The sequence below is a fragment of the Styela clava genome, chromosome 4 (assembly GCF_964204865.1).
Source record: "Styela clava chromosome 4, kaStyClav1.hap1.2, whole genome shotgun sequence".
Taxonomy (NCBI): Eukaryota; Metazoa; Chordata; class Ascidiacea; order Stolidobranchia; family Styelidae; genus Styela; species Styela clava.
Genome location: NC_135253.1, coordinates 6,161,829 through 6,187,933, shown reverse-complemented (window position 1 = coordinate 6,187,933; position 26,105 = coordinate 6,161,829). Strand labels below are relative to the sequence as shown.

General features: G+C 35.1%; 2 protein-coding genes across 2 annotated transcripts; one reads left to right on the top strand and one right to left on the bottom strand.

Moving 5' to 3' along the window:
* Positions 1-9,790: 9,790 nt before the first annotated feature.
* On the top strand, positions 9,791-12,520 carry LOC120327040 (small ribosomal subunit protein uS17-like). Its single transcript, XM_039393421.2, has 4 exons — positions 9,791-9,938; positions 10,534-10,662; positions 11,598-11,803; positions 12,372-12,520. The coding sequence occupies exons 1-4, from the start codon at positions 9,921-9,923 to the stop codon at positions 12,496-12,498; spliced, it is 480 nt and encodes a 159-aa protein (XP_039249355.1). The 5' UTR covers positions 9,791-9,920; the 3' UTR covers positions 12,499-12,520.
* A 2,904-nt stretch (positions 12,521-15,424) lies between these two features.
* LOC120326522 (uncharacterized) lies at positions 15,425-25,925 on the bottom strand. Its single transcript, XM_039392843.2, has 15 exons — positions 25,558-25,925; positions 24,076-24,926; positions 23,582-23,695; positions 23,424-23,489; positions 23,239-23,325; positions 22,692-22,847; positions 21,986-22,086; positions 21,332-21,462; positions 20,397-20,574; positions 19,205-19,307; positions 18,636-18,801; positions 17,922-18,131; positions 17,160-17,308; positions 16,302-16,482; positions 15,425-15,829 (listed from the first exon to the last, which is right to left on the bottom strand). The coding sequence occupies exons 1-15, from the start codon at positions 25,684-25,686 to the stop codon at positions 15,704-15,706; spliced, it is 2,748 nt and encodes a 915-aa protein (XP_039248777.2). The 5' UTR covers positions 25,687-25,925; the 3' UTR covers positions 15,425-15,703.
* Between the last annotated feature and the right edge of the window lie 180 nt (positions 25,926-26,105).

The window sequence follows — 26,105 nt, the reverse complement described above, 5'->3', positions numbered from 1 at the left end:
TTTGAAAATACAATTTTGATGTGCTTTATTTTTCAAATATATTTTATAAAGTGTATTTTGTAAAGTGTGTGATACATTTGGTACCATGAATACCATTTGCAAATTAGCTTGGGTAACACGAACACCCCTCCCAAATAAAATTTTAGACTCTCAAGTCATATCTTATAATATTCTTTGAACAAAAGATTGCGGCTAGCCGGCTACCCATCAGAATTTTCTTTCAGATCACAAAGTCGCAATATTATACTTCGATAAGTTTCATTTGCTACTGTATTTGGTTGTAGTATCGGTGTCCAACTTTAGACTGAAACCTTTACAACCAGACCCACCGAAACAAAAAAAATTTTCTTGATAGGGCCGTACTTAAGTTGCTTTCGTTCAAGTACAATGTAAACTTTATCTCCACCAATCCACAGTAATCACAAGTTACTTTGTCATTACGATGAGCATCAATAAATGGATACTGAGGATGTATCATCAAGTCACGCAAGCTGAGGTCTTGTGCCACTGTGATTTTGTAGCAACTTATACTTTGCCAATCATATATTCCATGGTCGCATCCATACCTGTAAGACAATGGATACAGATTCATTCGATATCATGATCCTGCACTAGCTTTGTAGTTTTAATAATTGTAGTTTTCATAAAATCTAACGATCAAGTGGTGAAATTTTTGTCCATATCCCACCACAAAATGAATTTGAAAAGTCGTAAATGAATTTGATTTCGGGCAGCATATCTTTTTTACCAATGACAATAAAAAGACATTTTGGGTCAGTTGTACAAGCACCTTTAGGATAGAATTTATCTATCCATGGGGGGGGGGAGGGAACAACTAAATCATACGGCGAACCACAGTCTCTCGTACGATTACCATTCTATGTCGGGATTAGTTAGCCAGTTATTTGTTTTCAGAAGCATTGACTTGATGGTGGGGGATGTCGTGCAATAATCTCGCACATAACTATCCCCGCATGGGATTGGAACCGGAACCTGTGACACTACCAGGGTGATCAGAGATGCGGACCACTGGCGTTAAACTTTGGTTATCTATTCAACTTTTTACACTTAGTAATAGATTACCTGTTCTAGGGATACAATAACTTATTGTCGATATAGTATAGTTTGTCCTCCGCTTTCCATTGAAATGAGGGAACTTATGAATATTTAAAGAAATTGATAACGGCACATTATCACTCACCATTATCTGTCCGCAAACAGTGAAACACAAGCGAGATGACTTCTGGACCTGACACCAAGCAGTCCTGCCAATACAGCAATAGATGATATCTACATTGCACGACGTTCCGAACCTTTTGAAAACAGTGGAATATAACTGAAGATCCATTTCGTTGTCTATACTATACGTACAGCCAACGGAACAATACGAAATAAACATTTTCAACCGCCAAACAAAACGGAAACGTATAATCCGACTTGCAACTGACAGGAGCCAGTTGGACGTTTTTGTTTTTTTGCCGTCCAGTAAACAAAGTCACGTGACCCGTGCAAGTCCTCTATACCAGTGATTCCCAAAGTGGGCGATATCGCCCCCCAGTGGGCGAAAACGATACAGAGGGGGCGAAAAAGTCTAAGGGGGCGATTTCGCGAAACCTGTTTTATGTTCGGCGCATTTAATTCTGTACTCTGTGTACATTCGCAGGCTTGAATCATGTGGGTGATATTCACACGCGAAAGGATTTCTGGTCTCGTCTTCGCAGAAAGGTACGGTAGTTTGCGTATCCCAGTGGTCGGCAAAATACGGCCGGAGTAAAATAATCTGGCCCGGGACGATTCACTGAATGGACCTTTCCCCGACCTTTGACCGCGGAAAATTTTTCCCATACTTTACCATTTTAAAATTTTCGGTGCTTATTTTAAGAGTGGTTTTGCGAGTTGTTGCCTGTAAAATGGGGTATTTGTTTCAAACTATCATTCTAATACACACCATTTAACAATTTGTTTTTTAAAAGTACCGATAAAGAATTTTAGCCTAGTCTATCACAGCTATTTTTACACTAATTTTTGATTGCTGTATTTAAACTGAAACTCATAGAAAGACAAAGTAATCATTGGCTTATTTGATTTAAATTTCCGAAAAACAACTAAAAACTAACGAATATAATTCAAAACGCAAAAATGAGGTAGTGTTCACGACCACGTCTAAAAATCTGTCTGAGTGAGAGTGTCTGAGCGGATGGGAAAGGGGGCATTGTTACGTTTTTTGCTTCTTGCTGATTGGCCAATGTCACGAAGTAAACATGGAAGTCTATGCCCGGGGAAATATTCAAACGGCGGTTTCGACGATGAAATTTTTTTATTTATAATCTACGCTCGAGGAGTAAATTACATTTTTTTACGTAACAGAATTTATCGTGAGACACGTCTAGCCTTAATTATACTATATCACAACAATTTAGTGAACAGCGACTCGTTTAACGAGCCTACAATTTAATTGTAATTAGACAAATGGAAACACGCAGAAAAGTTGATGCTGAGTGCAGGGGTTCAATAGCGCAGTAAATATTCGAATATATTGCAAAGCACTAAGGAAATAAAATTCATATTCTATTCGGGAGATTCATCACTGCTTAATTTTTGTAAGAATGTATCGTCTTAAAGAAAATATTTATCAAAATTTCACAAATCATGCGAAAATATTCACTTCGATGTTTGGAAGTACATATTTGTGCAAACCATTATTTTTTGAAAATGAACATTACAAAGAACAAGCAAAGAAGTGGGTTTGGTGATGCCCATTTAGAAAATGTTTCAATCTTGGCGTCGTAAAGCTATCCAGTGTGATGCAGCAACAAGACAGTGTCACATTAAATGTCATTGTGATATTTTTTTAATAAGACGACTAAGTTAAGTTCACGAATTGTCGCAGTTTTCGCACGCTGTTCCGTTTTTAACTTTCAAAAAATATATGCGACCCGCAAAAGACTAGCAACCCTAAATTTTGTCCTGCGAGCGACATAAAATTTGCCGACCCCTTGGCCCTAGCCGATAGTCATTCAGGGCTTCTTCCCCATCCGAGTCCATGAATCCAAAAGCAAATGGCTGGTTAATTATGGACTGGTGATCGGACTGGAGGCCGTGATAGGATGAGGAATCGGGGATGAACTTTTCCGAAGTATTTTGGTGCAGGTCATCAGGCTGTACGAATGAATGAGATGTACGAATTATTATAACTTTGGGAAAATTAACTTTTTTTCTTTTTTTAATGTGGAATGGGGTGAATTTAGGAAGTGAAATGCTATAAGGCAAGAGTACACGGCGGTTTTTGAGGAGGTAGAACCCTGGATTCTTTCATTTCCGACCTATTATACGGTGTTTTCAGCCGTGCTACTATTGCTATTAAAACAACGAAATCACCTTTCCATCAGTAAACGGGGTAATTTTAGATATAATAAAAAACTCGCTGAAGAACACCAAGCTCATCTATCTCATTAAAAAACACTATAAACTATGATTTGTCTTCTTATTTGGTATGTAATATATTCGTTTCTGACTTTATATTAGATTATTCGCTATTTGATTAAGGTTTGCAGATGTTATTGTAATCTTTGATTAGACTGAAAGTACGATAGCCTACTACCTTCTGTACTATTATTGTACGTGGATCTTACTGGATATACTATCTGCATACCTACCTAATTTCACCTTCCAATCAATCACACTACTGCACTAACGTTACTTCGAGATGAACCAGGAAGTTCAAACCCAGATTCTGGCAGCTATCTCATCTCTTCAGGCCAAGCAAGAAGAGCTAATGTCACATGCAACTCTATTATCTGCCTCTAAAGACCATGGCAACCAGTCCCAGGACATCATTAAGTTCCAGAATGACGTGGCTCAAATCTCCTCCAAGATCCAGAAGATTATTAGCAGGCTGGAGACTTGTGAAAAGCAACAGGACGATTTAGAACAATACAGCCGAAGAAACTGTGTGATTCTCCATGGCTGTAGTTCTGTGCCAGAAACTGAATACCATAAGTTCGAAGACTTCGTAGTGAAAACTCTCAACGACAGCCTTAAACCCAACCATCCTATTGTGAACACTGACATTGATATTACTCACAAATTAAAATCAAGATCTCCGAAGAACCCCATCATCATCAAATTCGTCAGAAGATCAACGAAGAATATGGTGTATGGTAGAAAAAAGAACTCAAAGGCAGCGGATTGTCCATCACTGAGTCCTTGACCCGTAGCAGGCTCAAGCTACTCAGCGCTGCCAAGGAAGCCTTCGGAAAACAAAAAGTGAGCACAATGAATGGGATTATCTACGCTCACCTAGATAAAAGGCGAGTAATATCTTCCTTAAATGATATCACTACTCTCTCTCGTCCCCTCTACTCCAAGGCTGCTGCCCGTTCAGTGGGACCAACCTCAAGACGCGGTAGCCTATGAGCAGCGGGGAACGATTAACTCATTCCTAATCTCCATTTTTCTTATTTAAATAGGCTAGTGCTGTCTAATCAATGGTTCTCCCATCTTTCAAACATCTGGAAACCTATATAGCCAGACTAGATATTTGACTTATTTTATTCGTTTTTATTTTTTACTTTTATTTTGTTGTGCCACTGCCATGAAAACTAATTTAAAATACCCATGTAGAAATTGCCACAAATCAGTCCGAATCAATCAAAAAGCTCTTTATTGTGACATTTGTTCTTCTTGGATACATTTAAAATGTACCAATATTTCTGGACAACAATATGAAAATCTTGAATCTGAAGCTGATGAAATACCTTGGTGCTGTTTCCTTTGTGAAATAGACTGTATGCCATTCTCTTGTCTCTCTGATTCTGAAATATCTGAGTTATTTGTTCCCCTTCATACAGAAAAAGCTGAAGCCCAGGCACTTGCCAAAATTCTTGATCCTGAATACCTCAACAAACTGTTTCTTGAATCAGCCAATACTGATACTGATGAATTCAACAACATTGATAGTGTTTTCTTGTACAATTGCTCAAATCAATATATCTGCTCCAGTGATGTCAATGCCCTTAAATTCAACGACAGCCTTAAACTAAGTGGTTTCATGACTCTCTCCATCAATATCAGATCTTTAGCCTCTTTCAAAAACTTTACAAAATTTGAAGCACTAGTTAATTCACTGAATTGTAAGCCTCATATAATTGCTGTAAATTAAACATGGATTGTATCTGGTACAAATGGCCATTTCAATGCACTGGATGGCTATGTTTTTATCTCTAATAGTAGATCTCATCACCGAGGTGGTGGTGTTGGTCTCTACATTCGAAATGATTTGAAATACATTGTCCGCAAAGATATTACTATAATGTGCGAAAAGGTTTTTGAATCTATATTCATTGACATATCATTGGAAAATAAAACAATAACCTGCGGTACTATTTATAGATCACCACTAACTGATGAATTGAACAATGCTAACTTTCGGAATCTCTTGTCCCAAGTTCTCTCAAAGATGAACAGGTTGAATTATAATTATATAATGGGTGACTTCAACTATAATCTTATTGATGAGTCGAATATGAATACCAGCCTATTTGTTGATATTATGCACAACCTGGCCTATTATTCTTTGATAAACTGCCCCACCAGGATAACTTCAAGTTCTGCTACCTGTATAGACCACATCTGGACAAACGTATATGATAAAAAAATTAACAGTGCTGTTTTAGCAGAATGTGTCTCTGATCATCTGCCGATTGTACAATGCTCTCTTCTAGAAAAGCAAATTCAGACCAGAATTGAAACGCTTTATCGCCAGTTTACTTCGTCCAACTTGAATACTTTTATGAATGAACTGAATTCTATTGATATTGATGACTTCAGCAGCATCGAGGATCCCAACACTTGCTTTGGAAATTTTTTTGAAAAATTCTCCACTGCTTACTCTCAATCTTTTCCTTACAAAAAACAGACAGACAGATCAAACAAACCTTGGTATGATACTGAGTTACGCAAACTCAACAAAGTCAAACAAAAACTTTATAAGAAATTAATAAACAATAAAAACAAATGACAAGCACAAATTACAGTTCAATGAATGCAGGAACCTTTATACTCGATTGCTCCACAAAAAGAAATCAAATTATTACAAATCTAAATTTGCTTCTCACAAAGGCAACATCAAGGCAGTGTGGAAAACAATTAATGAACTTATTGGTGAAAATAAAACAAATTCTTGTCCTTTGATTGGATTTGATTGCAGTAATACACAAACTGCAAATAAATTTAATGAACACTTTTCCCAAGTGGCACAAAGCCTGCTTGACTGTATGCCACAACCAGCTGGCTGTGACAAAAATTACATTTCATATCTTGGGAAGCAAGAATTCTCATCCATGTTCTTAAGGCCAGCTACATCATTAGAAATAAAAAATATTATACGCGATATGAAGCCCAAGTCAAGTTTTGGAATCGATGGTATTCCATTTAATATATTGAAATATGTTCCAGAACATATTATTGATATCCTGACATATATCTTTAATCTTTCACTATCTAGTGGATTATTCATTGAAAGCTTCAAGACATCCAAAGTTCTTCCTCTCTTTAAAAAGGGTAGTGTTTCAGATCTTGGAAACTATAGACCTATTAGTCTTTTACCATCATTTTCTAAGATTCTTGAAAAAATAATGTATAGTAGAATGTCCAACTACTTCGAAACTAACAATGTTTTCCACTCGCATCAATTTGGTTTCCGCAAGCATCACTCCACTGCTATGGCTGCTAATGTTTTGGTACACAAACTGACCAATGCGTTTGAATACAAACAACATGCAATTGGAATATTTCTTGATATCTCAAAAGTTTTTGACACCATTGACCATTCCATCCTCTTAAGTAAGCTCTATCACTATGGAATTAGAGGCGTTCCATTCAATTGGATCAACAGCTACCTTCAAGACAGGAAGCAAATTGTGCAATATGACAACTCATTCTCTACAAATATTTGTGTCATGAAGCACGGAGTTCCACAAGGATCTTTACTTGGCCCATTATTTTTTCTAGCTTACATTAATGACATGTCCAGGTGTCTGAAATTCTCTGAGTCGATCATGTTTGCTGATGACACTAACTTGATTCTTCATGGGGAAAACCTTGAAGATCTATTCACAGTTGCAAACCAAGAACTAACCAACATTCATAGCTGGATGTTAGTTAATAAATTATCTCTGAATGCTAACAAAACTAAATTTGTATTATTCCATCCAAGCAAGCATAAAAGTGTGAGTTGTTCAAAAAAACTACTGCTCAATGGCAATGAAATTGAAAGAGTGAAAGAAATAAAATTTCTAGGAGTTATCTTTGATGAAAATCTGTCATGGAAATCACAAATAATGCATGTTATTGGTAAAACAAAAAGAAACCTAGCAGTTTCTGCCAGAGTATCCCAGTGTGTTGATCAATCAGCTCTACTAGCAATGTTTCAATCATTACTACTTAGCCATATTCGATATTGTTGTTCAGTCTGGCTTCATGGTAATAAAACACTTGTCTCAAAACTGCAGAGTATTTGTAATAATTTTTTAAGAATAGTTTTTGGTAAAAGAAAACGTGAAAGTGTAGAATCTTACTTCAAATCACTAAATATACTTAAGGTTGAAGATATGATGAAATTTGAAATATTATCTCTAGCTCACGACTTCCATAATAATGCGCTGCCCAATTGCTTTAATGACATACTTGTCAAAAATACCTCCAACCGAAGAAGCAGTTCTGATTTATTCGTACCTTTCATGAGTAAATCCGTGAGTCAGCATTCCTTGTCTTTTACTGGACCCAAACTTTGGAATTCTCTTCCCTTAAATTTGAAGACGTTAAAGTCCAAAAAATCTTTTCAAAAACAAGTCAAGTCTCATTTAGTTTCCAAATATTAAAAATTACTACTGGTGGTATTCGATGACAAAAACTTGGGACACTCCACACTTGCACATTATTGTTTTAATGAAAATGTTGAACAGCTATAATAATATTGTTATATCTTGCCACGACTTGGCCAGAACTAGTCCAGCACCAAAGAAATGGTATTGTGACATGCTTGAGTATATATATATATTTTTTAAATATATAGGTAGCTAACGTACCCGGATGATATTTTCTTTAAATAACTGCACACATTCTATCACTTCACGCTCGTGTTTTTATCTTTTTCTAGCTGTGATGTCCTTATCATACACGCTTGGTCTTATGTTTGAGTAGTTGTATAAGGGTTGTAGATAGTACAATATTGTTCCTGCAAGGTTACTAATTATTGCAACTAGGCGAGCAGTAGAGCTATGTTGGTTTCTCCCCTTCAGATTTTAATTTGCTGTGGGTCATTGTAATTGGATGTGGTTTTTATATCATTTATGTATGCATGCGTTTTATGTTAAGGCGTGGTGTTTGAGTTGACTTGTTGGCCAAGGTATAGATAGTAAAATTTTGTGTGTTTTTTGCATGGTGTGATAAATTTTTCTCTGTCCCAAGCAGAATGTCATCATAAATCATCTATCCATCGCTATATAATGACAATACATCCCATTTAATTAAACAATTATTTTTTGCCTGTAATAAATAGTTCAGAGCGTTCCCCTTCACCCAATCATTGAAACATCTACTCGCAGTTTTATTTTTTGTTTTTCAGGTTACTTCAAAGTGATTAAATGAAGTAAACACATAAGAAAAAAATCAAAAAAAAACTCCGATATCCTGTGAAATAACAACCTTATTCCTATATCCTTGTCTGAAATCAATACCCAAGAATGAAAAACCTCACTTACACCCTTTGTAACCAATTTATTTCCACATCCTACTTTACTTAATTATAGTAATTTTAGTGTTACCGGTAACTTTAATTACTTACTACAATCTGGACTATAATTTGGCAATAATAGGCTCTAATTTGGGGAATGAAATGGTCTCGCCCACCTCTTCATGCACCCAATTATGGCAACTTTGGTTGGGCAACTTGGCATTTGACTCCAACTATAATCAGCTTGGCAATATGTTTTCAATAGAATCTTCCTTTTATATCTTAATTAACGATTAGAAGATCGATCAATTTGGCAATGGCAATCATTACAAAAATATCAATATGGTGTGGGAGAAAATTTTTTTTTCTTTTTTGTTTACTGTATAGTATACCCTAAATTTATCGCGTTTTATTCTTACTTAAATAAATTCTCAGTGGTTGTGTGTGTGGCTGGTGGGTGCATGTGAGCGTGTGTGAAATAACTTAAAAATCTTAGGTGAGTAAACACGTACCACTTCCTCTTGGCAAAACCTTCCATCTTATATTTTGTACGTTATAAACCTTATCTAAGGTTTTGTTTGCTCCCCTGATTTCATAATCAGTTTTTATTTATTTGTTTTTATCTGTCAAATGTATTGTTATGCTGATTATGGAGTCGAAATAAACTTATTATTATTATTATTATTTTTTTGGTAGTGGAGGGGGGCGATGAAGTTGTATAAACTACTTTAGGGGGGCGATGGTCAAAAAAGTTTGGGAACCACTGCTCTACACTGCACTGCAACCACTGCACTGTTGCATAAACATATTTTTGCTTTCGTTTACGACTTTTGGTTGGTGAATCAATGAACTGTCAATTCTCTTCATTACTTCGAATTTGTTAGTACTATTTGACTGACCAACTTTTACAATAGTCATCTTCAATGTGAACCTTAATCACATCAGCAATAGGAAGGGAGTTGACTTCAATGACCGTATGATCGTATCACTCCCCCCTGTCCATACCAAAGCAATTTCATTTCTGTTACATTTTTATCGTATTGAAGATTGTATGTATGGTATTTTGGTTGACAAAATAATAAATCCCTCTCTCTCTCTCTCCATCGATGACCGCCACCTTGCGGATTCATGCCCGCCTTGTGATCACTGTTCAACAAGAAAACGCAATCCCTCTTTTCACGCCAACATGGCCGATACCGCGCAGGTATGTACGCACTGTGATAAGCATTTAGAAAATATACCGGACATTCTAGAAGGGTAAATCTGTAGTTTTTGTGTAGGATGATAGAATATGTAAAAATAAATTTTTTGAGACATATTTATTGTTAGTCTATCATAGCCTTATCATACTTTTACAACATGCATGTTATGATTGAATTAATTTAAGGTCAACTAAGTAACTTGGAAGATTTCACTTATTTCAAAAGTTGATAGACTTGGTTCTCCCTAACTTCAGAACCTTTATTTAATCGATCATGCCTTCTTGTCACCTCATAGGTCTATATCTACAAATCTCTTCATCTAGCTAGGCAACGCCAAGGTATAACATGTTGATGCACACCTCATTTCTGACATTCTGAACTCGTTGCATGCTAGTCCAGAATTAGAAATAGGGAGATATGGTCCAACTTGAATGCGATTTTTGACACACAATCCAAATAAAAGAACTATGACTTTCGTTTAGTACTTCTCGCAGGTAGATAGAAATTTGGAGTAGAATTTATATAAGCAAGTTTATACAAACATTCTTTTATTGCGAACACATACCGTACTAACGCCAATTCTAAAATTAATTTCAGACCGAGAGGGCTTACCAGAAGCAGCCAACTGTCTTCGCAAACAAAAAACGAGCACTTGGAGTTGCAGTCAGCAAAAAGAAACTTCGTCATGTTAGAAGTGTTGGTCTAGGATTCAAAACTCCTCGTGAGGTAATTGCATTCGTAAATGGGCTCAAAAACTTTTTAGATATCTCGTGAATCCCGCATTCACCATTATTTATTGATAATATAGTGAGCTTTAAATTTTAAGATTTGCAGTCATCTTCACCATGACAGTAGCAAATCATGTGATTAATTTATTCATACAAGGTATTCACATTATTTTCATTTGAAAATTGGTTGAGCTAATCAAAACATGTACACATCAATTTTGTTCTCAGTGATGAAAAAGATTTTGTAAATTGAACTCTGAAATACTTAACATTCACAATTGAAATACTTGTATAATGGATGTTTTGAAACATTTTTCCAAAATGCATTCGAATTGATAAATTATTCGGTTTTGATCATCCTGGATGATGACTGGCTAACTCACCCCATACCCGACATGCACTAGCGACCGGATGATTCGCCAATAATCGCCATATTATTAAATTTTCTTATCGGCCTTTCTTCTCCCCTGGACAAATATGTGAGTCCTTATACCAGGGTGGTCCAAGGTTGTTGGCCACAAATTTATTTTTTCATTGTTCGAGGGCCACAATAGTGCCAAGAATAGGTAAACAGTGCAATACAAAACATACACTTTTATTGTGCAAACTTCGCTATTTGCCTTGGCTAGTCATAACACTAGTCAATTCAGTGACATTAGTGATGTAACAATATGTCAAAAGATTTTTCTGATTAATTTTATTACAAAACAACACGGAATGCGATTTATTGATTACTCTCCGAATGTGACGCGGGCCACATGTCTGGGTTTGGACCGACATCCGAAAATTTAACTCTTGTTTGCTCAAATTGAACAACTCTGTCCGCTCCTTCCGCTCTGAAAAAGCAGCCACCTCTATCTTAGGAGCTATCATTTTGTGTTATTTAGATGCTCCAATCCACTAAATTGTATTTTTCACTTTTTCCATATCCAGGCATACGAAGGCAACTACATTGACAAAAAATGTCCATTCACCGGAAATGTAAAAATCAGAGGCCGAATTCTCTCTGGAGTCGTCCGTAAAATGAAGATGCAGAGAACTATTGTTATTCGACGTGACTATCTACATTATATCAAGAAATATAATAGATATGAGAAACGACACAGGAACATGTCTGTTCACTTGTCGCCATGTTTTAGGTTTGTATTGTTCTGAATTGTTGTTCTTTCTTATTTGTAATAACATCTACCAACAAAGTTTTACTAATATTGTTAACTTACTGTGGATAACAGTTTAACTTGAGCAGAATATGAATGCATGCATTATCAGCGATTTGAAAGTTCGGAAATTTCATACTGTAAACATCAACAGACATTCAATATGGCGCTCCACAGAAGTATGTGTTCTAATATGGCGGTAACTAATTTTGTTCCCCTACTTTACATCAAGTCATGTAAAGGGACTGAAACCTATGGGCAGGGGGTATATTCACTTGGCTAACACAGACAGTCCCGAACTCGTAATAGAACTGAAATAAGGAAAATCGGAATATAACTATGGCCCAACCTGGTACACACACTGCGGGAGTACTTGATATATTCAGTTATTATGCATTTTCATTTTATTGACACTAGGGTTATTTGTGCCTTTATTACTAAAGGACTGTGTGTGACCCGCCTGCCTTGTAAGGGAAAAAAGATGATTCAATTTATTATGTGTGTTTAAAATGATGTATTGCATATTTTTAACCTCTATTATTTTGTTTAGGGATGTCAATCCTGGCGATATTGTAACAGTTGGAGAATGCCGGCCATTGAGCAAGACAGTTCGCTTCAATGTTCTTAAGGTGAACAAAGCTTCAGGAGCAGCAAAGAAACAATTTCAAAAATTTTGAAATAAAATGCTGATATGATAAATGCGTATTATTTTTTATTAGTTGCATTCTCCAGTTAAAGCAATGGGTCAGACTGATATAGGTTGGTGATGGCGAACCTGGTGTATTGAATGGTTCTAAAAATTATATTTTTACCATGGAAAACAAAGAGTGGGTTAAGAGTCTTAGAGATATTTAACACTATCTGTCGACCGTCTGCGTCATATAGGTATTAGGTTCAATGCTGCTGTAATCGGCACTATATCTGCTCCCAAATTGAACCAACTTGAAGAGAACAATTTTATTTACAATGACACCTGGATAACGATTAAAATAATTGCTGAAGACTGAGCATCGTGCTCTGGTAAGGTTTCAGGCTAGTGGTTGTCAAACTTTTTTAGTCCCAGAGCCAAATTTCAAACCTCAGAGTTATGAAGAGCCGCACACAAACAACGCGAGTTAAAATAGCAACAAAACTCAATCACATATTTAAAATACCAAGTCATCGTAACAACTAGTGCTGGGCAAAATTATCGAATGGCATTTTACTATTCGATTATCCGGTACCACGTGACCTGCGCCGCTTTGCTTGGACACCGAACTCGCGCGTCTCAAACTCAACCGTGAATTGTGCGAGATTTCCCCACGGCGCTAGCTACCAGAAAATAGCGACAAATTTGAAAAGTCGTTGTCTTTGCGTCCTGGTGTTATATTCTTTTCCTTGCACTCAACGTATCGTTTCAATCCTATATTTTGCAAAAAACGTACAGACCGTCCCGTAAATTCAGAAACGTCAAACCAGATCAGATATATATATATATATATAAAACAAATTTCCCAGATTTTTATCTCCATGTCATTAGCCATTTCTCTCATGACCCGATTTCATTTTTAAAATTTTGAAGAATTTGGGCAGTAATAATTAAGGCATGACAACATAATCAAAATCATTAAGTGTAGTGCTAAATTTGCAAATTCCGTAAATAAAATTCAGCATTTGTCAGTACGTATTTTAGCTATAATAACCGTCGGGGTGTTGTTTTGTAAAAAAAAAAGGTAAAACTTGAAGGAATTAGTTATAATTAGCGTCTGACCCTATATTAGACCCAAAGGCCTAGAAATGCCTTTATTGCCCATTTATTTATTTGCTATTTTAAATCAACATTCAGGATTCCCGTAATCGCAGATTTGCAAGGTTTATCTATCTAATACTAAAATAACACGAACACCATAGCACGAGAAACTCAAGTATCGTTTTTATCTGCATCTCGGTTACCGTTCACTTTAAACAGGCACGGTTGATTTACAAGCGGTGATAAGTAAGATCAAGGCAAAGGATAAAACTCAGAATAAAATTAATTTGGGTTTGAAATCAGTCCTTAATAATGTCTTCAAAAGCTGTCGACGATGTGAACGCACGGGTAAAATAGAAATCTTCGATATCCGGCTACCCCCCATACATGCAAATTACGAGAAAGGACAGGAATATAGATTACAAACTTTAGGATATCGCCGCCGAAACGATCGCGGTGACAACGACAATCAGCGATTTCGATGAAATTAACTATTAACAAGTAAAATATCGCTTTATTGCCGACTTGGATCGCTGTTGTGTATAAAAATGTTTATTAAAAAAATCATTATTTGACCATTCGGTTTTCGTTAAAAATATTCAAATTATTTGATTCGAAAAAATATTCGATTTTGCCCACCCCTAGACTAACAGCCATTTAATTTGGCTTTGATTTCTAATAAGTTTGTCAAAGCGGGTCGTAATCGTCGTGGAGGATGCAAGGTGCAGTTGCTGGTTGAGATGATCGTCAGATATTTCGGGACTATTTTCGATTACTGAAACAAAATTAAAACTCTCCATAAATTGTAATAATCATTGAGATATTTGATTCATACATAATATTCGGAAATGCGACAAAAACTGAAAAATCCACGAAAGCGAGCCAGTGATCACAGCCATGTCTCATGATGAAATCCTTCCAAGTGAAAAGTGTCCGAGTGGCTGCGAAAACGCCCACTGTTGCGTCACTATTGCATCTTGTAGAATAGTCAACGCCACGCAAATAAACACGGGGGAATCCATTCTAACTAACTATTAGACTTCAGCATTTTAATTTCAAGTCGATGTTTAGCTTTCAACGAAAATTTTTTTTGAAAGTAATCAATTTTTAAAGCATCAACCAGAGCCGCAAGAAGGGTTGTTGAGAGCCGCATGCGACTCTAAAAGCCTAGTTTGAAAATCACTGTTTTAGACCATACCACACACACCAGAAACGTGTGAATAAAGTTTGATCAAAACGTCTCGCATCGCAGCAGCGAGAAAGTGTGACGCCCTTCAAAAATTCGATATTCTTGTGAACACTAAAAATTATATTCATAGGTCGTAGTATTCTAACATCCCTGGGTCTGCGTTATTAGTTCACTTCGATTAAGGCCTGTTTTATTATTAATTTTTGTCACTAAAAAGTTGATATATTTTTTTTCAATTCGCGACTTGGCAGGTCACGTAGGATATTGGGGTATACTTGGGCACTTTCATGGAAAAGATGTTCTTCTGCGCTGTTGGTGCTATCAGATATCGTTGAATGTAGTAAACAAAGCATAGCATCTGGTCTCCAACTTAGCACCATTTAGTGAAACTCTCTAAATCCTGTAACTTTAACAGGTACTATTAAAACCTTGTGAAACGATATTGTGTACACCTAGAAGTAAAGGAACTAGTATCTGACCATAGTAAGGAACACCTGAACCGGGTCAGGTATTACCAAAGCTCAAAAATCCCCATTACAGAAACCCAGGGTTTACATATTAAATATTCATTAATGAAGGTTGCAATCCTCTGCAACCATACCACGTTGAGGTTGAGGCAAAACAATAGCGTTATTCAACTGAAAAGCGTAACTTGATCATATCTCCTATGTCCCAACCCATAGACTTTGGGAACACTTCATTTATTCATTTAGAAAATTTCTACACAAACTTTTATAATAAAAAAAAGGTTTGAGGCACCAATATGCTTCATGAAGTGCATCTGCTTATGCTGTATATGTAATGTGAAATGTAGCAGATCATTCACGTGTGTAAAGAAGATTAAAAGAGAAGCCATTATACAAATGGTGAAAACCAAACTATATATGGTGAAATCCTTAAACTTATGTAGAGACCTGTATATATTGAAAATAATCTGAACAATTTTTTGAAAATAATGAAGGGATCAAGTTGTATCAAGTCTAATCGTTCGAATTTTTCGGTCATCTACCAAAATACAAGCTGCTTCATTTGATCCTCCGCAATAATGTGATGACGAGAATACAGTAAGTAATTTTCCTCTCTGTTGCACCTGTGTGAGAAATTTCATGGCGTGTCAGGCAATATTGGATGAAAAGTTCCATGGATCATTCGAGTCCGAATTACAGTAGAAATTATTAATGAAAGTGAAATGGAGTCAGATGACACTAATACTTCCAGCTCACGGCGAACCAACATTATCGTAAAGTCAAACCAGGGTTCAATAAAGTATTGGCAATATTTTCATGTTGATGTATTTTAGTTAGTTTTTGCTATTTCAAGTTATTAAGAGTTGGAGAAATGAATTAGTCACATCAAGTCTTTTGAAAAGTTAACCAGTCTCCCCAACTAAACTGGAAATTCTAAAAAACTCGTTACAGTTGAATGACAAATCACCGCTAATAAAAGATTGTTATAACTTCTTCACATATACAATAATAGTAACCAACCTATTGATAACTTAGCTTGATCATTTAAAGAAATAGAAATACAATAGCTTGACTTTCTTTCGTGTCAATAAATACCTTGAATCCGATTTGTTGAACCTCATGCGCTCTTATCACATGACTAAAATCATGCTTCAACAAGAATCTTTCAAGAGCTTCTGTGCTGAACATACTAGCTGTCCCTCTCCTAGAATTATTGACAAAACCCTCCTTAACAGATAGTTGGATCTTTGCTGCTGTGGGTAATTCCTCGTTTTCCCTGTGTAAAGATAAAAAATTAGCTTCATTAATTCCAAATTAAAATATGAATGGCAGGCGCCTCTAGCCAGTCGTATTTGAAAACGTTGTCCTTTACAACAAGATTTCAGCAACCAATGAATGTCACACTAGAAATGTAACGATACTACTTTTTTTGCTAATACTGATACCAACAAAAAACGCATATACTGATACGGCGATATTCATTCATAGAACAAGAGCATCAAAAATGTCAGCTCAGCAGGCATGATGCATAGCATAGTATGACTAAGCCATCAGTTCTCAACCAGTGGGCCATGGCCCACTTCTGGGCCACAGAAACATTTTCAGTTGGACCACAAACATATTAAAAATTACTAAAGGTATTGAAAAATTAGTTAAACTTTGATCGTAGTGTCAATGAATGATGATGCTGTTGTTGCTACAGAGTGGTAATTCGCATTTTAATTATTAAAGTGGAAGTGTCTATCTTTACGAAAAGACCTTTTTTTTGCTTTTCTCATAGTTTTTTTCTTACACGAATAAGTTTTTGTGCAACAAAAGTGGGCCACGAGAAAAAAAAAGTTTGAGAATCACTGGGCTAAGCATTTTCTTTATATTTTCTGGCATAAATTGTATTAATTAAAAAAACTCCAAAATCCCATGCCCTTTACTAAACCACAATTTCATATTCCGAACCTGACTGGGTCATTCCACATCATTTCCCAAGCAAGAGGACTTTGAACTTCAGGATTGGTGATCGTGTTAGGTATTCTATTGATTGCTTCCTCTATTGTGGAATCAGGATAAAACGTGGAACTTGGTATACCACCATGAACCGTAAATATCTGAAAGAGAAAGTCTATATGTGGGACTCAATATTATATATTGCTACTGCTACCAATGTTTGAATAACAGTACTATGTTAACTGATGCAATTTTTACATATGATGTATTTAAATGTATTTTGCTCCAAATAGGGCTCTGCATAAGCAGATGTTGATATGATATTTATCTTGGAAGGTCCGAGATCTTACATCTCCAATATATCTCCATGCTGGGTGAGGTAAGATTTGCACCAGGTATTTTAAGCAGAAATGCATTCATAGCCAAGTCTAACGGATAATAAATTGAACTCGGGTATAGGCGTTGCAACGCGAAGGGATTGGAGATACTCGCACATACTAGATTAAACCAAAATAAAAACTAGTTTCGCGGACTGTACAATTTTTCCTTGTGGGCCGCATTTGGCCCTCGGGCCGCACACCCCTGTCTTGGTCACTACTCACTAGGATCAATACCTCCATACACACTCATTTCAAACATCTATTTCCAATGTTACACGTTACACAATCATCTAACAATCTATTCAGGGTAATAAATACTCATAAAAGCCTTTTCTTACTAGCAGCAAGTCCTCACTTGATAAAAACAAATCATTCGAAGGTCTTTGTCACTTACCCTGTCATCCACTACTGCCGCCAATGGAAGACAATCGAAGCAAGAGTTGATGGCTTCCCAAACTTTCTTTCCCACTTGTTTTCCAAATTTATTAATGCATTCTTCATGAAATGTAAATGAGAGCTGAATTTCACGAACTTCATGATTTCCACGAGTTAAAAATATTTTATTGGGGCACTGAACTTTTTGTGCAAGTAGATATGCCACAACCTTTGAATAGGTAAAATAAAATATCAGTTTAGGCTACAATATTAAATTATTAGTAACAAGACAAGAAGTACATTTTAACTGAAAAATTTCAGCAATGTGTATGAGTGTATCGATTTTTGACACGCAGGAAGCATAGAGTTGAAACACTTTATACATAATGAGTTTGAGTTGGGTTTTTGCCATAATCACCAGATCAAATATCTTTAAAGTGGAGGTAGCTTATAAGTATTGGCTACTGGAGCATTGTCCTATTAGAATGAATATTAAGTGCTTCAAGTTTCTTTCATGACACTTCACAATCTTTAACCAATCATTGTTGCTCATTGCTCGTATAAAGAGGTCTGAAAGTATGGTGCAAGACATCTGAACCACTTAATATAGACTTTTTGATTCTTGTTATAGTATTCTCTCAATCAGTGCAGAAGGATACAATACTACAAAAGCAGAGGGAAAGTTAAAAGATACAGTGGCAAGTAATCTAATTGAAGATATAGAGTTTATTACCTCCACTCCATTCTGTCCTCTGTCTACATAATCTCCAAGGAAAAGAAATTTGCAAGGAGTCAACAGTGGGCCAACTCTCCAAAGAGATTTTTCAAAACAAACAAGATCACGATAATTTCCATGAAGATCACCGAGAATGTAAGCTGGAGTAGAGATTTTGAGAAGTCTGCAGTAATTCAAATATAATACATAACCATAAATACATCTACTTGGTCCATGCATTGTCAAGTATTGAAATACCCAGTTTTTTTGATAGTGCATTGAAACAGAATTGATCAAACATGCTTTTTATATATAGTCTTACCACATAGTTCAGACATAAGAGTTTCATAAAATAAGAGCTTTAGCAAACTCTATTCTCGTTAGCTCTGCCTTATTATCCAAAGTTAAAAATGAAAGTATTCTGCAGATACTTTCAAAAAATACTGCAAAAATTTGCTAAAAAAAAAATTATATTTTATGAGAATATTTTATCTGTATTTAGCGAAGTAGGTAATTAAAGTTCTATCACTTGAAGTTTCTTTGCTTTTTTTTTTAAATAAAACGATATTGAAGAATCATAAGCAAACCTAGGTTCCCGCATCAATACTGTCTTTGCTTCTCTGCATACGGCAAGTAGACATTTCGCTAGAGCTGCCATATCAACTTCACCCCATGAAAATGGCTCTTTGCCTAAAGTAGATGAAAATTTTAAGATTTTTGGATTGATATAACTGAAAGTTTTCTTTAATAAATGGACGACAAATGTTCTTATTGTGAAATGAAATTCTAGATGTTGCAAACCAAAAATACGCTATGAAAGGCTATTTTTTTTCATGTTATTTGCGTTTGATTATGTGGCACATCATGTATGTAAAAAACAGTTGTGTAGAAATATTCTATGATTATGGTAGATTGCTTTGCAGGCAGAATATTTTTACTCAGCTTAGAGCTACGCAATCATCAAAGTCAAGCAATGTTAATGTATTTACACTAATACAATACGCATTGTGAAAGACACTACATAAACAAAAGCATCTTCAAGCAAGCATCTTCTTCTTTGACGGAAGAGGTCATCAGAAGTCTATTACATTTAATTTATCTACCTAAATTTTGTTATATTTTGTGTAAGTTGTCCACAGATCCCTTAAAAAGCATTGCCCGATTCTGAATTGTGTTTTTTGTATTCTTTTATTAATATTTTTTATTTTTTTTGGTGGGCGGGCGCGTACTTTTACGTTTTTTAACTTTATTTTATTAAGTTATGCTCGCCTTCCAGGTATCTCTGTGCATTTTTTTGTTTGTCCAGTTTTTGTGTTGTTTTGTTTTTATGTCAGAGTACCGAAATAAATGATTGATTGATTGAGCAAGGAATAGAAAGGCATACGAACAGAATTTAATATTTTACAAATGTGTTGTGATTCGTTGCTAAGGATAATATTCAATTCAACACTACAAGAAATGAAATAATTTCGATATTTCCTGTATTAGACTGTCCAGGGAAGGGTTTCTAAAACTGGGCCCTTAATTACTGTAGGGGCCACGGAGGAGCGGTTCAATAGAGGTTATGAGTAAAGGCCTTCACTGGGTAGTATTTACGTTGATACCGACAATTTATTCGTTTACTTTCATTTGTTGGCTACTTATTCTTAAACATGGCGAATAACATAGGTGATGGAAATCCGTTAAAAATGAAACTTTTTTAAATGAAGAGCAAGCGTGGTGGGAGTCTGCAGAAGATCATGAAAGTTTGAGAACCGCTGATCTACGAACAACTCTCACCTCCAACACTTTTTTTTATTCCCCGTTCAAAATATTGCAAACCATTGAGCATTTCATTTCCATGAGATCTTTTGTTAAAAGCTTTCAAACTTGCTGTTCTATGAAACTTTAACTTTTCTGCTTGAAATGGAGGACAAACATTATCTTCTATGGCTGGATTGTCAGAATTATTCTCATGCTGCATGTAATAAATCAATATATCAGTAATTACGATAAACAATTAACTGAAGAAATTTGAAGAATATCCAAAATTAAAAACTTCTGAATGAATGAATTTTTCTCACTTTGGTCATTGAAAGAAGTCTTGACAGCAAAAACAACAGTCCATAATTTAATTAGCAAAAAAATTTCATTATTTATCTCAATTTGACCAATTTGTTAAATAAAAGATTGCTATTGTATTTGTGTCTAACAGACATTCTCAAGTATGGACAATGCGAAAGCTTTGGATTGAAGACACAGGACATGAAACAAAACATCATATAAAAAAATATTATTATTTGGGGGATGCAATGGCCTCCCTCCGCTTATTTTGGATTCTTCTTCTCAATATGCATAAAATGTAATTCATTTATTCAACACTTAATGGATCCTTAGCCTAGCCCTAGTATTATGCGCAAATCGCACCCCCCGCACCAGTTCAAGTAGTATAGAATGTGTGAATAAAAATTTGATTATAGTAGTAATAAAGAATATAAGAAATTCCACAGCAATTGCAGGCCTAGTGCTTGAAACCTAATTTACCTGTGTTATAGTGTTACTATCACATTTTTGGTTCAAATCCCACACCCTTATTTTTTACAGGGTTATGTAATAAATTGGGTTGACCAAGCCAAACAGGAAAGATTCCAGTCCTTCCAAATAAGAAGTACTTGTCTGAGTGGAAAGCGTGAATGAGCAATGTATGAGAGAATTCAAACTGAGCATCGTCTTACCCATTCCCCTTGTCCCAAGTCCCACAATGCCTTGGCCTCAACAGTTGCTCCAGTTCTGCGAACTTTAACTGAGTGAAGTGCGAGTTGATATGGTTCACATTCCTTGGATATGCGTTTTAATTGAGGCTCATCTGCCAAAGTGCATTGAAATTTTAATATCTAATATGAAAAATTATTGATGACCAAAATGATATGGTAAACTTATATTTAAGGAAGGTGCTAGGACACTTAACACACTAAAAATAGAATCTCCAACATCAAATCGAAATACCAACTCTATTAACTAACATTTTGACGAACATAAAATATTTTAAAAATGATACTCTTCTAACAAATTAACTTCCTTAATTCACAGTTGGACTAAGAAAAAGCTAAATCTCACTAAAACAAAATCACAGTGAATCTAGCACTATAAAAATGATAAAATAAATTGCATGGTCGTTAGAGAGTGTCCTTTTAACGATGTTTGCTCGATAAGAGTCAGATAGTTCAGCTCTGGCTCTAGTTGCCCCTGTGATTTATCTTGAAGGGTTTGAGAGCTTCCCCTGTGTTTCATCTTTAATAATGGTTTGGTTTTGAATATATAGATAGAACATATTAGCTATTCATTTTGATACATATTGTGACCTTATGTGGGCTAAAAATACATAATACCCTCATCTGCGATGTTCATTCCCGAAGATGACGATTTCATTCCATCTGAAGATATATCATCACAACTTCTAACACGTTTTCTAGACTGTGCACCTGCATTTCTAAGTAAAAACAAGAGAGCAATGAGTAATGACTAATCTGGCGAACGGTGGCTACATTGCCCAACAATCGACTTGTGCAGTTAAAGGTACATGGGGCCTGGGAGTTAACATAAAATTGAAGGGAAAAGCGTTCCTAATGTCAGTGTCAAATCCATAACAAGAAATGCAATAATGTTCGATATATGCCTTATGACAGTGTCCTGAATTTAAATATTTTGTGAAAATAAGATGCAAAAAAGCCAGGAATCCATTACCGACATATCCTAAACCATAAATCATCAATAATGGAAAAGGCGATGTGTCATTAAAAATTTCTCTACCTTCAAGTAACCAAATCATCCAACTAGAAAATATTACTGATCAAGAAACGATTCATTTACGAGTTTTACAATCCATACTCAGCAAACAACTATTAGGACAAAAAAATGTACTCAATCCTCAAACATTTGAATCGCCCAAGCCCAACCAAGTGATGGATAGACATGTATATGTTTTCTATAAAAACAAAACATTAATCTAGATAATTTTTTCCAACAGTGAAGAAAATGAGTCTTGAAAATGAAAAAAAATGTAGTTGGTTTACGATACTATTTATATCTATTCACCTTGGTGTACTTGTTGCTTCACACAATTTCATGGCATCCAACCATGGTTTGTTTGTCATTCTAAATATAGATGATGTACCACGAAACTTAAGTTGGCCAACAGTTTCCAAAAATGCGTTTAATGGTAGGTTATCTCTTGCTTCACATCCGAACAACCTATAAAAATAATACTTCCAGTAAAATGTTCATAATTTGACAGTTATTGAATGTAAATGATATTGAAAAGTAAATACCGAATTTATTCATAACATGGTATACCACTAGTTACATAAAAATCATGCGAAATTGAGGTCACATCGCCCACATGATTAAGAAGCACGTCAACAAATACTTTTGTATATATTGATGATGTATTGGTAATTATGTATCTAAAAGGGTTTAAGTATACTCATCAATTACACCCTAATGATGTATCGGTAATAAGTGTCTGAAAGGATATAAAATTTGTGATTGATCAAAACTACATTAAGTTACTATTTCATCATGCTTTGAACAGATGTCTACACAAATAGAATGGATTTTTTAAACAAACACCATTTGAGCAGACCTTGCTGTTCGTTTTGCTTCTTCTATTAATGCTTGTTCTTTTAAAGGTTCCTTCCCCTTTGACACTCTTATATCTGTCAGCATTCTCCTGAAGTCAAATGAATGAAAATATCAGACCAGTTTAAACATTTAATTCAATTGACTCAGACAATTCTTTATCTCATTTGAACTTATGTATTATCTTACATGAATTCTTCTGACTTCATAAAGTCATTACTTGATCTGCTGTAGTACCGGAATATACATCGACATCTGTAAAATACAAAGACCAATTCAATAATTCTTATATTCACATAAAAATATAAGCAAATTTCAACTGAATTGTAAGTAAACTTACAACAAACCTTTGCTCTGCAAATTTGCCTCCATGTGGAATCGTAGGCTGCATGAGTGCAACGCCGAGTAATATCTCATTGAATGTGACAAAAGGATATTGATCGGTGACCAGAGAAACTGCTCTGAAAGAGTTATCGAATATTCAACATAGTGTTACAGCAGTTTGAAAAAAATGAATATAATTTAGAAATCAGTGAGAATCTATTTTGAACTTTTTTCACCAATGTATTGTAAAATATGATTTAAGGGTTTCATAAAGTCCTGTTTCGAATCGAGCTGGAGTCACTAAAATTTCTGCTAGTTCTGAATCCAGTTTCATCCGTTATGGTAATCTCCAGCTCCAACAAAATGTCACAGCTTTGGACTGAAGAACGATATATTTCAGCATTTTAAGTGCTAGTGGCAGTTTATCTATATTAATTTCATATTTTAGTATTCGTGAATATCTCTGATTAAATTGAAAAAATAGTAAAAAAAATTACAAATAATTTTTTTGACAAACCTGAAATAATCCGATGAAAGAAATTCATCATTAATCTGGCAAACTTCTGGCAAAAAACGATTACAAAATGTCTTTTGGTTGAGAGTACAAGATGGGAAGGAAAATTTGTAAAATACTCTTCTTAAGAACACAATCTCCTCATCCGAAATTGTTGAGAGTCTCATCAATTTTGCTTGAACTTCCGGAGTAAGTTTTGAGTCTAGTTTTTGTAATCTCGTCCTTATAAATGATGAGTGAGGCAATTTATTATTCTCCATTAATTGTGAGTTGCTTGCAGACTCAAATTTTTGAGTTTCATTGAATTCTGTGCCACTGGCTAGTGTAACATCTGTTTTTTTACTTGTAGGGGACAATTTTACATTACTCAACTTTGAACCATGTTTTGGTGCAATATTTTGCGACAAAGTTGGCAAGTTTCCGTCTTCAAAATTCGTTGCTGCTGGAAATGTATGGCATAGATCACAAAAGCTTTCAAAAGGCAAAGTTTTCAATGTGCCCAATTTTGCTTGCTGTGTCATATATAAAGGTTCAGGTCCAAAGAGATATTCATTTAAACGATTAGAAGATGTTTGTGAGATCATTTTCACTATATCTGATTCATGCAACCAAATTCCTTTATTTTGAATTTCAGGTTCTGTGTCCATAGTAGGAGTTGTATCTTGATTTGACATTTCATTTGATTTTGTTGTTACATAGGCAATACATGTCACGATCCATTTCTCCTTTACCTCATTATCTACAATGTTTTCTATATCTGGCATCCTTCTGAATTCCAAAATTCCGGACGAAGATACTTCAAATCGACTTTCATGTTGATTGAGTAAGTCACATATATTTGCAAATGTCACAGACTGTTAAAAATAATCAGATAATAAATAGAATTGCAGAGATATTCATGTTTCTGAACCATGATATTAAACAATCTCGTATAATCTTACAACACTATACATTAAAAGATTGATTGAATTGTGCCAAGCTAGTGAAATAACATGAAAATAAATTCAAAAAATTAGTGAATTTAATATATAGCTGAGCATACGAAATTTACTTAATAAAATAGAAAAAAATGTTTAGAATAAAACCTTCAAGCTCTTCCCAGAGAATAAGAAATGTAATTCAGATTTCTCAAACTCATGTGTTTTTATGGGGGGTTGTGATGACTACATCAATTAAAAACTGTGTTTGTTTGATTCTTCATTAACGGTCATGTATTTATTGTTTTACTTCCATCAGTTGCCTTCAACTACTAAACAGGGCAAATTAAATAACTGATAAAAAACAGTTAAAAACAGAAGAATTTTTTTTATTGTACAACAAGGAGAATGTCAAATGCTTTTGGTTTTAGGATTTAGCCAATGCTCAATAAGCAGCCTGAACGCTGTCAAGGCTCCGTTGTTATACTCAAACAGACGAACACCATTCATAAGTAAGTAAGCTACAAACTGCAAATTAAATAATGATTTATTATAGAAATTAACATACCTCTGAAGCAGATATATGTACAATTGGCAGCCATAGACCTTTCCTAGCATTCTCGTGTACATCTTTCTGTTGAACAAGCATACAGCTGTTTTCATTACTGTTCCAAAAGAATACGCACAAATGCATCATGTGAAACAATTTGCATGCACACACAGTGCCTGAGTACAGCAAAGCTGTACTGGATGAGGCAGCTTAGAAACTTTGATTCTTACAAAGCAATAAAACTAGATACATCTTCGTAATATGCAGTGCATCACAACAATCTGACAATGTCTGAATGTTAAGTCACCAAATGTACTCCAGCTGCAAATCTAATTCTAGCATCCTAAGTTAAATCATTTTAATGAGATTGGCTATCAAACAATAAAATATGGACAAAAACAATTAATAAAAAATTTAGGCATATCTGAAATCATGAAGTAGATTCTTCCTTATTCCCGCCATGTAGACTATATTCAAGTGTTGATTTATTACATCATGGTACAGTGAATCATTTTTAACATATTATGAATGCGGAAAAAAACAAAAGACTGAATTTCAACCAATTC

Excerpts from the sequence above, each read along its gene's own strand:
- LOC120327040 (XM_039393421.2), top strand. Across the intron at positions 10,663-11,597 it reads GATTCAAAACTCCTCGTGAG|GCATACGAAGGCAACTACAT; the intron begins GTAATTGCATTC and ends TTCCATATCCAG. Across the intron at positions 11,804-12,371 it reads CACTTGTCGCCATGTTTTAG|GGATGTCAATCCTGGCGATA; the intron begins GTTTGTATTGTT and ends TATTTTGTTTAG.
- LOC120326522 (XM_039392843.2), bottom strand. The coding sequence starts at position 25,686 with ATGATGCATTTGTGCGTATTCTTTTGGAACAGTAATGAAAACAGCTGT. Across the intron at positions 23,326-23,423 it reads ATGAAGTCAGAAGAATTCAT|GAGAATGCTGACAGATATAA; the intron begins GTAAGATAATAC and ends ATTTGACTTCAG. Across the intron at positions 19,308-20,396 it reads AATAAAAAAAAGTGTTGGAG|GCAAAGAGCCATTTTCATGG; the intron begins GTGAGAGTTGTT and ends CATCTACTTTAG.